Source organism: Rhizophagus irregularis, chromosome 9, assembly GCF_026210795.1.
Source record: "Rhizophagus irregularis chromosome 9, complete sequence".
Classification (NCBI taxonomy): domain Eukaryota; kingdom Fungi; phylum Glomeromycota; class Glomeromycetes; order Glomerales; family Glomeraceae; genus Rhizophagus; species Rhizophagus irregularis.
The window spans coordinates 3,490,410-3,505,198 of record NC_089437.1 but is presented as its reverse complement, the minus strand read 5'-3'; the positions used below and the strand labels follow the sequence as shown (position 1 = coordinate 3,505,198).

Here is a 14,789-nt window from a genome sequence, read left to right as displayed (position 1 = left end):
TATATATGGAAATCTTCCTTATATTGCACCCGAAGTTATTTGTGGAAAACAAACTACTTTTGCCTCTGATATTTATAGTATTGGCATCATGCTTATGTGGGAAATTTCATCCGGATAACCAACCACCTTTTATTAATTTTGAAAATGATTGTGAACTTGCACTAAAAATAATAAATGGAATGAGACCAAAAATAGTATCAGGAACTCCTTTAGAATATAAAGAATTAATGGAACGATGTTGGGATGCTGATCCAACAAAAAGGCCCGATACTAATACTCTTTTTTTTATTATAGAATAAATGAATAGGTTAAATTATCAAAGTGAGTTAAAAAAAGATAAAAGTAAAGTTAAAAAATTAATTGAATATATATATATAAATAATCAGATTATCTATATCAAAAGCAAATACTGCTCCAAAAATAAATGACATAAGTAATTTGAAACTAACAATTCAAGTAGCAGATTATTTACAAGCTTATCAATTTAAAAATCTACCTGAACCAAAAAATGCAACTGAAGGTATGAATAGACATATATCTTTTATTATATTTGCAAGTTACCAACATTGTTTTAAATTACCATTTTGTTTAAATTAAACAGAAGAAGGTACATTATCTATTATTTATATTTAATTTAATGTAAGTATTCAACTAACATAATTATAAAGCATTTCGCAGTAAAACCTATAGTTATAACATTCCTTATAATAGTAACTATTCTAAAAAAAAATCAAATAGCTTTAATAATAATTTGACTAATTATTTCATATAGTTGACGATTTTATTAACAAAAATAATGATAACACATCGATATCAATTAACAAAATTGAAGTAAATAATTTTTAATTATTAATTTTAAAGTTTTACTTTTTTTGAAGGAATTTATTAATTTTTAAAAATCAGAAAATTATCTGAAGTGTCTGAAAACTGAATATGCAAATAAATTATTCAAATAGTAGTAATAGTAAGTAAAGTATTCCAATTATAATTAATTATAAAATTATGATTTCTTATTAACAAGAATCCTTAACTTTTGTAACATGATGCTAATATTATGAATAAACATATTTACGTGACATTCAATACAAAATGGTGCAATAATTCCAAAAATATGTAAAATGAAATATTGCAAATATTGCTTGCTCTTGGCCAGTTATTAACTTACAACTGTTTCTCCTGAACACCACGTAGAGGTGGCAAGCTTCGCTCAGGGTAAAAAAGAAATCACTTACCTATAATCTTATACAACCAGTTTATAATTAATAGGATTAAAAAAAAAAATATTTGGGTTGTTAAGAACAAAAATTGAGCAGAGACGTTCGGACATATAGATATATATATAATATAACAACATTCACAACTTGACCAATTCTATATGTAAACTGTGTTTTTTTAGTTATGTTCTGGCCCCAGATACGACTACTTATGCACATGTGCATCAGAACAAGAAAGAAATTATTTTTGTAAAATCAAAAATAAGCTTTCTCATCCCCCCATCTAATTATTTGGTTTACATATATACACCATACGTACTATGTACATACATACATAAAATACGTACGTATATATACGTAATGTGGGAAAGTCGAACGAGCAATAAACACAGGTTTCTCGACTCAATTTTATTAGAAAAATTTGTTTAAGTATGGCTTTAACTTTTTTAAAGTTTTTAACGTGAAGTTGGTCGTACCTACGGTTTAAAATGAGATGTGGAGTTGGTTGTGCCTTACCTATTACCATACTTAACGAGAAAAAAATAAATAAAAGAAAAAGAAAAGCGAGAAGGAATAAAAAAGGAGAGAGGAGTTGAAGAGAATAAAGAGAAAAAAGTGGTTTTTTATACTATATTTTACTTAACCATGATGAGTCATGTTACAAACATGTAAACTCCGATAGTATACATGTGTTTGCAATAATTTCTCACGTAATCTTTTATATGACGTCAAATTTTATAACTATTTCTGTGGGCGTATATCAATCATTACATCACTAACCGAAAAACCCATTACTGCGTAACTTATTACAGTATATTTTCAAAAATATTAGTGATGTACTAAAACTCCTAGTACCTCTAGAATAAAGCCAATATAAACACAGAATTATAAGAATAATAAGTAAAAATTTTCTTAAAAATCTTTTGAAACCTAACTAAATATAAAGGTAGATAATCTATTATCAATAACTTGAAATACTTCATATTCCTCTATTTCAAAAGTTTCTTTATTAATGATTTTCTTTTCATATGAATGTTGCTTGCTTTTTACCAACAATATTATTAATAAAAGATCCTGATGATTTGATTGTAACCAAAAATATGGTCCCTCATTTTTACTCCAAATGATTGCTTCCTTTTCAAAATTGACTCGACTTAATATAGGATTAAATCGATTTGTTAATGAAAATAAAAACTATTTGACGTTTTACATTGATAATTTTTTGTGGTTACGAGATCTTTCATCTGCTACCATTTTTGTACGACACCATTCTAATGGATTATATCCACCAATCTTTTGGGTGTAATTATAAGAACAGTTGGTCCCTTATTATCGCAATGTTTATGGAATTTATCAATCCCAAAACCATCGCGACTAGCACGACAAATAACAGATAAGATTAAATTTAAAAGGTAAATCTTTAAAATGATAAGGTGTTCCTTTTTCTTATCAATCCAACTTGCTATTAATGCAACATCTGTAGTAATTAATAATCTTGGAGTCAAATATATATCTTGGCGGCAAAGCATTGGGGAAAGTCTGGAGGCTGAATTTGAAAAATATAGTAACTTCATCATCAAGACCATCAGGAAAAATATTTTTAAAATATACAAAATCTTTTTTAGTTAAAACGAGAAGTAATGACAGGCAATTGTATAATAATATGAATGTGATCTTTGGAGGTTTATAAATCTTATAATTTACAGGTTTCGTTATATTGTCTCCAAGTTCTTAGTGACACCTTCAAAAAAATCACCCAATATGCAGCTTCGATGGTTTCTCGTTGCCCAAAAATTCAGATCTTCTACCAGGAATGTGCAATCTAAAAGCAACTTTTTTGTCATTAGCAATAATTGTGTTGAACAAATGCCAACCTGGAACATAATTAGATTCATATGTCTGTAAAGTATAATTCGTATTTCACTTCTTTAATAACAATTTTTAAAACAATATTAATGCTTCTTGTTAAATATTTATTAAACAATTTATAATTTTCTTTTTTAGTAATATCTACATTTTAAAAAACTATATATTAATAACTTTTTTTTTTTTTTAAAAAAAAAAAGAGCTGTGATGCCATTATCTCTAAGTTTCCAACTCAAACTTTGAAAATCTCATATTTCTTCCCTTTGATTTTTTTTTACGATCCATTATACGCAGTGATAGAGCTGGTTACCAAATAGAATTTTGGTTATTCTCGAATTTACTTAAAATTTCTCTAAATTTTAATATAAGTACTTGTGGAAAACAGAATTATTAGGTGTATTTACGAGTAGCACACTTAAAAATCTACAAATTTTTGTTATTTTTTTAAATTTATTTTTATCCAATAATTTGTTATATTAATAAACACCTTTAAATATTCATTTGAACTACTTAAAATATTTAAAGCGATATATTTTAATGATAGTTTCGTCCATTAAATCAATGTATTAATAAGGCGGCGCAAAGTTATAAATTCGGTTTTCATATCACACATATCACAATTTGTCTTTTTTTTTGACCCAGCCGTCGCCCGGGATTTTATTTTTACAGCTGTTTTCATATTATTCGGGACAAAGTAAAATTTTGAACTTGACATCCAGTCCGGTTTTTCGGATGAGGCAAAAAAAAACTAAGTCCTTCAGATAAATATAGACAGCGGCGGAGAAAAAAGAAAAACTATTTACTGGGGTTATTATTATAATTTCAAAATACGAAAAGCTTTCCAATTTAAACCCATAAAAATGTATAATTTAATATTTCTCTTTCTAGTTTGGTCAACTTCGATTATTATTGGCTTGGTATTTTATATTTATTCATAATTGGGAACCTAATTCTGTTAGAATTTACCGAATTCAATATATATTATAAATTAATATTATAAATTTTTACATTATTTTTAAAAATCATTAAATTTGTAATATTATTATTTAGTGAAGAATGCCGAAAACTTAATGAGGAAGATAAGAATTTTAATTAAAAAGAGTGCAAATTTATCAAAATCGACACCCAATTTTATTCTTCATGATAAAGAAATATATGGGCTCAAATCAATTTATGATTTACAGCTAGAAAGTATAAGTAAAAATATAATTTATCAAAGTAGTAATGGAAATGATAAATTAAAAACTTTGTTTAAAATAAAGTTTTTACAAAAACAAAAAAGAATATGGACGGCAAAATGTCCTGGAGAAATGGAATTTGAAGAATATAGAGGGAAACATTGTTGGATTAGAGACGCTATAAACTTATTAAAAAGTGAGGATATGTGTTTATGTATACATGAAACGAAAGACAAAGAAGATGAACATAGAATAAAAGGGCGTGGATTAGAAATAATTGATTTTTTAACAAAAAAAGAAATTAAATTGAGCGCTAATTCAAGAAGAAAGAAAGGAATAATTTTTTTACCACAGTTGTTAGAAGGGGATAGCGTTCATCCAATGAAATGGAAACATTTTATAATGGAAAAAGGTTTAAATTTAAGAGGAAAAATACCAAGATGGTTTAAAAAAATAGAAAGAGAAGTAATTGAAGATCAAATGACGAGAAGAGTTAAAGATAAATATTTGTGTGGAGAGAAAAATTTAAAAGAGATACATCTGAAATTATTTGACGAAGAAGAGAAGATACTAGGTAATTTCTTGGAATAACGATCAAGGAATGCCAATTTTTGGGATAGATAAAAAGAAGTCAAGAAGTAAAAAATATAAAAGATTAGGATATCATATGGTTGTTAATAATGATATAGTAGATCTTGACAACTCACCTGAGTTAGTGAAATGCAGTGGATGCGAAAAGAATGTAAGTAAGAAGAATAATAAAGATGAGAATGATTTTTGTTTAATTTATATAAATAATCAAAAAAGCAGAATTATTAAAAAAAGAGTAGAAAGACAATTTTAAAACCTTATGAGTCATTAAGGAATATTATCAAGAAAAATGAAATAATAAGAGAATACGTGGAATATGATATAAATGATGAATTTTATAATTGGAGAATTGATTTAATCGATAAATTAATAGAGACTGATGAAAATTTTATTAAATTTTTAAAAAATAGTTTAATAGAAGAAGAAAAAAAGGGTATGAGGGGAGAAGAAATATTTTTATTAGTGGAAAATATAAAAATAAGAAATAGGATGGAAGAGAATGGTAAAAGAAGTTATGAATATATATTAAATATTTTAATTAGGAAAAATTATAATAGCGATAAGGAAGAACTGAAATTTAGTGTAAGATATGACGATAATCTTGAAAATGAGTTTAAAATTATTATAAGAGGTATTATTTTGGGAATATTAATAATTGATAGAGGAAGTGACGTTGGATTAGGAGTTAATAGTTATGTGCTTAGACTATTAGAAGATTTTAAAAATAGTAGTAATAAAAGGAACATTAGACGAAGTGTTATATTTGGAATTAGCTTTTTTAGAAAATTATATGGAAAAAATGAATATTAAATTTATAGAAAATGAATTTTTGATTTTATCTAGTTTAGAAAAAATAAGGTTAAACTAAGTTAAGAGAGGAATTAGTAAATAATAAAGCGATGATGGATTCTAAGTCGTATAAGATGAAATTTATAGATGAGGTAATGTATTTAATCTTTATTGGAAGAAAATTTTAATTTCAGGAGGGCTTAGAGCGTGGCGTAAAAAGTGTTCTGAATTAATTTGGAAAAATGAAATGCTTAACAGTAGTAAGGTGGAAGATCTCTTTTATTATAATTATAAGGATGAATTCGATTGGAATAAAACATTACAGTTTATTAGTAATAGAAATATTTATACATCATGGGAAATTGAGAAAGATGATGTATGGGAGCGTTCATATAAAATTAAAAATTTTTTAAAGGATTTACCAATGTATGAGGTGTTATATAAAAGAGATGTAAACAAGATAGAAACAGATCAATGTATTAGGTGCAAGAATGGTGTGGAAGATTGGGACCATTTATGGATCTGTGAGATTAATGAATTAACGATAAAAGAAGTTTTAAAACTTTCGATTAGTAATTTTGAAGAAAGTTTATTGAAGGAAGAAAAGCATGAAAAAATCAAATTTTTACAGAACATAAATTTTAGTTTTTTAAAAATTTTATACGAAAAATCAGAAGCTGAGTTTACTTGGAAAAGAGAAATATTGGGAATTGATTAGAGGAGTTTATAATCGAAAATTTAATACGTTATCAAAAGATAAAGACGAGAAAGAAGTTATTAACGAGCTTTGGAGTTTTTGTTTCAATGCGTTAAAGAAAGAGTTTTGGAACAAAAGGTGTAATGAAGTTAATGAGATAGAACAGAGTTTAGGTATTAAAAAATTGGATAAAAAAGTTAGAAAATTTATAGATAGGGATATGAAGTGCGGAGATAAAAGTATAGAAATCAAAGAAAAAAATTAAAAATTAGTGAAAAATACAAAAATAGAGAACAAAATATTAAATTAGTAACGAAAAATAAAATAATTAGTAGATTCACAGAAAGAAAAGATACGAAAAATTGGAATTTAACTATAAAATTAGTTTATTTTTTTTTTAGATTAGATAGATATTAGTAGATACTAGTATTTGTTCGAATACTTTAGTTAGTATTAAGGGTAAATTAATTTATTTAATTTGCTTTCTAGGTGTTTTAATGTTTATGTAATCTTTTCTGTTAAATGATTAATAAATAAATAAACGCGTTACTAATTTTTTTTTTAAAAAAAAAAAATATTATTACTTAGTGTTATGGACGTAAATAAAAGATATACAAACTTTAAAATTGGAATTCGATATTGTAAAAATAAAAATATTCACGTTATATAATGGTAATATCAATAAGAAATTTGTGTTGCGTAGTGGTAGGATTCTGGCGTGTCGCCGGTTCGCCGCTCAAAGTAACAGTAACAAGTACTTTAAAATTTTTTTTTTATTATGAATTTTTGATCTTCGCCATTACTATAAATACGGTAGTATTTGACTTTGGATTAAAAAGGATTTTTTTGGTAATTAAAGATTTTTTCTGAATTATAATAATTATTTTAAATTTGAACGTCTTTTTATAAAAAAAGTTGTACTATCTAGGGGATAGATAAATAAACGGGGGGGACAACTCGTGGTTACACAAATATATGGATCACGGATTGAACTGAAGCCATATATAAATTACTATAGTTTACTATAGATGTGCGAAAAATCTGAAAATCCCAATGGTCTTATTTTAATAAAAAAGTGATAATTACGATATGATACAATCACACCATGACGGCACATTGCGAAGCTATACATGATGTGAATTTTATCGCCTTCGCGTTTCTAGTTCTTAAGATATTTAGCATCAGCTACTTTAAGTACCTCAAAATTATATAAAATTTTATTATATACTTGAAAATAATACACAATAAAGGAAGTAAACACTATTTTTAAATGGTTTAGATAAAAATATTTATAATTTTTTTATTAAGACTTGTAAAAAAAAAGTTTAATTTTCTAACTTTCTATTATCAAGTGGTAAAAACATATAAAAACTAAGAACAAAGCAACCAGTGGTCATATTTGGATAAAAAAACTTCGCTTGTATAGAGCTAGCACGCACAACCTTAACTCTTAACATCAGCTGCTCTTCTATGTATGTGTGCTGAGAAAAATAAAAAAAACTAAAAATTTTGCGAAATTTAATATGGATTTTTTTTTGTGTAACCAATTTTATGTGACTTCAGTTCTGTCTTGTGATCATAAATATGTGTAACCCTGAGTTGTCCCCCCCGTTTATTTATCTATCCCCTAGGTACTATTAGTTAGTATGTGAAATCATAGTGTGAAAAATTTTATAACTTTAATTATTTCCTACATTAAAATCAATAGCAAATTATAAATTAAAATTCTTGTAAAACATTATTTTTTTTTTTGGTTTTGTTAACGATTAAGAAAATAAATTATCATAATTAAAAGAATACACGCTTGTAATATATCATAATTTTATTGCATAAAAATTCTCCAATACGTTGTGAATGGTTTTCTTGTCCTGATTTTGTTCAAGCGCAACCTAAAATAGTGATACGAATTAATTTTCATTATTTATGCTGTGTTGGTTTTTTTTGACATTACTTTCCTATTATAGTACGAATATTCAAATACCGAACCAATTTTTTGATACCCATGAAATTTTCTGTAGGGTAAATGATGATCCATCCCATGTGAGTTACATAACATATTTGTATAACAACAGGGATGTCGGAATCATAAAATTCCGTTCCACAATTCTTCTTACTGTTAAACTTATTAAACTAGCATTTTTTTATTGTCAAAAAACTGTCCATCATGACTGAAATTCGAAAAGAATTAGTTAATACTGTAAATAATAAAGCATATGCATTAATAGATTATAATATTCAAAATACCTTAGACAAAAAATTTGAATTTATAAAAAAAACTATCCTTGCTGATAAATCTCTTACAAAAAATGAAAAATCATATGCAATAAAAGAATTAAATAAAAATTCTGATTATTATAAACTTTTTTTAAATGAAGGAACAAAAAGAATTTGTGAAAATTGTCATGATGAATGTTTAGCTACGTTATTTTGTGAATATTGTGTTCGAAATTATTTAAAATCGAATTTTTCAAATTGGACATCTGGAAATAATGATATTGATAATTTAATACAGCAATGTCAAATGGAAACAATTAAAATAGATAGGATAGTAGAATGGATCCCATATAATAATTTACAAAATATTATTTATTTAACTAAAGGTGGATGTTCTGAAATTTATACGGCAAAATGGATTGATGGTCATTATAATGAATGGGATTCAAAAGAAAAACAATTAAAAAGATTTGGAGCGCAATATGTAATACTCAAAAAGTTAGAAAATGTTGAAAGTGCTAATAGAAGTTGGTTTGAAGAGGTATGTAATTTAAATGTATTTGAAAATGGTGATTCAAAATTCTTTTATATTAATATGCATTCATTTTAATAGGGTAAATCTCATTTATCTATAAGTAACAAACATCCACAAGTTGTTGAATGTTATGGTTTAACAAAAAATCCATCAAATGGAAATTATATGCTTGTAATGAGTCGTTTGGATATAAATTTAAGAGAATATTTACAACAAAATCATAATAAACTTAAATGGAAAGAAAGAATTCAAATAATTGGGAATATTACTTTACCACTTTTTGAAATCCATCAAGATAACGTAATCCATAGAGATTTACATTCTGGAAACATATTATTTAGTCAATTGGTTCAAGAGTTCCGAATCAGTGATTTTGGATTTTGTGGACCAGCTGATAAACCATTAAATAGTATATATGGGAATCTTCCTTATATAGCTCCCGAAGTAATTTGTGGAAAAGGAACTACTTATGCATCTGATATTTATAGTATTGGTATGCTTATGTGGGAAATTTCGTCTGGACAACCACCTTTTATTAATTTTGAAAATGATTGTGAACTTGCACTAAAAATAATAAATGGAATGAGACCAAAAGTAGTACCAGGAACTCCTATAGAATATAAAGAATTAATGGAACAATGTTGGGATGCAGATCCAGAAAAAAGACCTGGTATTAAAACTCTTAATGTTGAAATAAGAGAAATAAATAGATTAAATCATCAGAATGAATTAAATAAGAATAAAAGCATAATTAAAAAATTAATTGAAAAAACTAGATTATCTAAACAAAAAGCTAATACTATTTCAAAAATAAATGAAATAAATAATTTTGAAATTAATAGTACAAGTAGTAGATTATTTACAAGTAAGGTTTATCAATTTAAAAATCTTCCAGAACCAAAAAATGCAACTGAAGGTATAAAAAGACATATATTTATATATTGCAAATGTATATTATGTTTTGGATATTACTAACATACACTGTTTTTTAAATATCTTGTTCAAATTAAACAGAAGAACAAGAAGGTATCTATTATTATTAATTTATATTTAGTTAAATTTTAAGTATTCAACTAACATAATTATAAAGCATTTCACAGTAAACCTTATAGCTATAACATTCCTTATAATAGTAAGTAAAAAATTAAAATGTTTGAAAAAGTTAACTTCAATAACAATAATAACTATTTGTTTATTAATTAATCCATTTAGTTGACGATTTTAATAACAAAAGTGATAGTAAAACATTTAATACATCAAAATCAAGCAACATAATTAAAGGTGAATAATTATTATTAATTTGAAGTTCCATTCTTTGAAAAATTTGTTAATTTTTTTTTAATAATTAGATGACGATAAAAAATTATCTGAAGTATTTGAAAATATGCAAATAAATTCAAATAATAGTGAGTAAAATTATAATTATAATGGATTATGCAAATTGGAAGTTTTTATTAATAATAATTAATTTTATAGATATTATTCAATATGATTATAATAGAGAAATTACACTGCAAGTAAAGAAGCACACCAATATTGATGATATTGATGGTATATGATTTATAATATTTGTTTAATTATAAATTTTATAACCAATTTCTAATTATTATTTTACTTGTAGATGAAGATACAATGTATAATCCAAATCTTCATTCAGAAGAACAAGATGAATTTGAAATTCCAGATGGTAATTATAATTTAAATAATTAATTTTTAAAATTAAATGTTTAGGCTTCTTTTAATGACTATTTTTTTTTTTAATATAGATGGATTTTAAATTATTTAATCGAACTAAGTGTCACTCATGATTTCCTTCATACTGATTTTTGAGTTAGCTGAGTTTATAATTGACCGTGAATCTTCGTTTACTTATTTCTCGGTCTCGCCAGAAAAATCTTTAATAGATAAATAGTTAAATAGTTTAAAAAATAATTAATCACGTTATATTTAATGAGTGACACGCTCCAGGGATTACCCATGAAATAAATAATACAAATCTTTTAATTACTATTATTAATTTCTCATTTAGAATTATTTAAACACTAAGAATAGAGTAGCAACTAGCAAACTTCTTAGTTTGTAATTTGAATAATTCATTTTTTAACATTAATTAAATTATATTATTTGTTACAGAAATACTGTTGTTCGGGTAATTAGGTCATATAATAAAATTTTCTACTTTAAATTATTATCGTACATGATACCTGACGTTCTTTCCTAATAATACACTATTATTCAACATTGATACTTTTATGTTGAATAATGTAAATTCAAAGGAATTCTGCTCTATAAATCCAAATTTGCATTAACTTATCGCAATATTGGAGATGGCAACGGTGGTTAAGAACCTTTGACCGACCTTGACTGACCGTTTGAAATGACCGGATAAACAATTTGATCAAAAATGAACAATAATATTTTTTTTTTAAATAATCTTATATCTAAGAATAAACCATAACTACTATAATTTTCGGTTAAATGGTTTGTCAAACGGTTCGGTCAGAAGTCTTTGGCCAACCTATATCTGTCACAGTCATGACCAGTTAATAACCGTGACCGTTTTCGTCCCTACCCTAATGGAAATCTTCCTTATATATCACCCGAAATCATTTCTGAAAAAGAAACCACTTTTGCACCTGGTATTTATAGTATTTGGTATGATTATGTGGGAAATTTCGTCTGGTTAATTTTGAAATGATTACGAAGAAATTTTGAAATTACCCCAGTCCGTCTAGGTGATCTTTGAATGTCACAGGCCATTTAGTCATTTGTCATTTAAGTCATTTACGATATTAGCCAAGTTTTAGTTTAGTATGAAATTAAAGTAGGCCAGAATCAGGATAAAAAGAAAAATAAGATTACATGATATGTCATTCGTCATTTGACCTTAAATGACATGTGACTAATGATACAAGTCATTTAGACCAATGCGCCTTCGCCGCCATTTTATGATTTATCAGCTAGATCACAAATCCAAATTATTAATATATAAATCCTTTTTTCCATGTAAGATGATGCTGAAGATATTCATATAATTCATCACAAATTGCAATATTCTTCTGATGATCTTTTTGTCAAACTATAACAATACATGTTTATTACATGTACTGAATACATGTGATTTCCTCTGTAAAATAAAATTATAAAACGGAATACCCTTCACGTAAATGTCTCATGAATATTACTATCAGCACTTTCAACATGTTCTATTTCCTTGAATTCCAAATATTTTTAATTACCTTTCTTTAGTAGAGCTGCGACTCGTTACTCATTTACCCAAGTACAATCCGAGTATACCAAGAATCCGGATCATAAAATAACAAACGGGTAAAATTGGGTTTGTATCCGTTTTATATTTTAAAGGGTCGATCCGAATATTACCCGAGTAATTTATAATAATCAAAATTATATAAAGAAAATAAACATTGATACTGAAATCTCAAGTTTTAACGTACGTCCTCCTATTCTAGTTATTAAATGCAAATCCGTGAAGAGATCATCAAACAGAATTCTATTTATTGCTTACCTTGCAAGAAAATATCTTCAAATTCAAATACTTAAGTGAGAGATTATTTTCAAATGCAGGTAATTATACCACTGACAAAAGAAGATGTATGAAACCAAAATTTTACCAATTTATTTTAATTAGGCTATTGAACAATAAAATATTATTTTTTTTTTCACTTCAATCATTCTTCTATAAAACACTTATTTGAAAATAAAGATGAATTATTTTTATATTTGTTTCAAGATAAAGTACATTAAAAGTAAAACTTTTAAAAAATACATAAAACTTCTACCCAAGTACACTCGGATATTACTCGGGTAATATTTGGTAAAATGCTAAATGAGTATAAATGGTATAAATGGGTAATACCCGTTAAGGGATCGGGTAACCATTTTTTTCTTTATTTGAGTACGAATCCTGATCCTGAAATTATGACGAGTCGCAGCTCTATTCTTTAGAATCCTACTGTCCAAAATCCAATTTGCTCAGACAATCTACCATTAGTCAAATATTTAATATTTTGCATGTAAATTATCGTACTTACCGTACTGGACTGTACGCTTATCTTTTCATTTGACACTTTTGTATTAAGATCATCAATATATCGTTTCAAGATGTCCAATTTGAATAATTTATAATTTCGAAACATTTACAAATTCTTATTGTACCTGTCATTTTATAATAATCATTGTTTCATAATTTCATCCTTAGTAAGAGATTCAACAATATCCAGAATTTTCATATTTTCTGGATATTTTAAGACTTCTAGGAAGAATAGTTTGAATTTGAAATCTTCCAAATTTATTATAATTGGTTAGCTAATGCAACATGCTATCATTTCGAATGGCAGATATATATAATTTTAAAGATCATCGAGTTCAAACAAGGATTAAAAAAAAAAGGTTATGATGAAGCTTATAAATTATAATTAATGAATTAAATACTTATATTGTATCACAAATTTATTACTGTAACAATAAACATTATTATTACATATTATTAAATATAATTAATAATACTTAATAATTAAATTTTCAATTATTTTACTCGATAAAGTTTTTATTTTTTTCATGATTCCTATATTAATCAAATATCAATAAAATTTGTTTCATTGAAGTAAGAATTTCCTGTTTCATTTACAAAAGTAAATACTAGTATTATTAAACTAAAATTAGATTAAATGAGAGTTAAATTCATAATTAGTTTAATTATAATCTTTAATTCAAATAAAAACATTGAACGCGAAAAAAACCAGACGCTTGATGCACGTTACAAAAATGTCCAAGTTTAATGTAACCGATAATATTAAAATAGGATTAGACTATAAAAATGAAAATAATACTAATTAAATAATACTAATTTGTTATTCACTAAAAATGAAAATAATACTAATTAAAATAATACTAATTAAAATAATACTAATTTATTATTCATTAAAAATGAAAATAATACTAATTAAAATAATACTAATTTATTATTCATTAAAAAAAAAATTACACCCATAAATATGATATACATATTGATTACTATATACGGATAAATAATACTAAAAAAAATTTGAACTCGGTTTTAAATTCTAATTAGTCATTATATATTATTCATATTCGGACGGCCAATAAACATAATAGGAATAAGAATGAAAGGGGTACGGCCGGTATTTTTTTTTTTTTTGAATGTACGCCAAACGCCATTTTAATGGTTCACAACTTTTTATTTACGAAGGGGTCGTAAAGTTATTTAGATCAAATAGATGAGATTTGACAAATGAACCTAAAAAAAAAAATTTTTCTAAACAGGTATTATCAAAAAAAAATAGGGTAATGACCCCATTTGTTTATCAGACAGCAGTAAACTATTATGTGCATATAATGAATAAAAGTATTTTAAGTATTGTTTTTCTATATCGTGAAAATTAAAAAAATAGTAGAAGAGCGACTTGATGTAACACCAAATATATCATTAACCTAACTTGAAAAGTATACTAATACATCCCATTTATGGCTAGATGAAACGGATATGTTTATCAATCTTACTATTTATAGCAAGTAATACAAAAATGTTCGATAGTTTGCAATAATTGTTGTAGGTATACGTATGAAAATAAATATCAAATATTACCATATTTAATTTTATACTTTCGATTGTAAAATATATGAAAGGAAAACAAACCACGGCTAAATTATGTTTCACCCGTAAT

At 25.5% G+C, this 14,789-nt stretch overlaps 2 protein-coding genes across 2 annotated transcripts; both read left to right on the top strand.

The window, feature by feature from the left end:
* Positions 1 to 5,338: 5,338 nt before the first annotated feature.
* On the top strand, positions 5,339 to 6,356 carry OCT59_029819 (uncharacterized protein; the record flags this gene model as incomplete). Its single annotated transcript, XM_066146226.1, has 2 exons — positions 5,339 to 5,579; positions 5,833 to 6,356. The coding sequence occupies 2 exons, from the start codon at positions 5,339 to 5,341 to the stop codon at positions 6,354 to 6,356; spliced, it is 765 nt and encodes a 254-aa protein (XP_065994893.1).
* Positions 6,357 to 9,714: 3,358 nt separating this feature from the next.
* On the top strand, positions 9,715 to 10,861 carry OCT59_029818 (uncharacterized protein; the record flags this gene model as incomplete). The annotated part of the gene is made up of 8 exons (XM_066146225.1): positions 9,715 to 9,754; positions 10,099 to 10,110; positions 10,175 to 10,216; positions 10,297 to 10,365; positions 10,434 to 10,490; positions 10,561 to 10,635; positions 10,706 to 10,771; positions 10,851 to 10,861. 8 exons carry the CDS (start codon positions 9,715 to 9,717, stop codon positions 10,859 to 10,861), a joined length of 372 nt encoding a protein of 123 aa, XP_065994892.1.
* Positions 10,862 to 14,789: the final 3,928 nt, after the last annotated feature.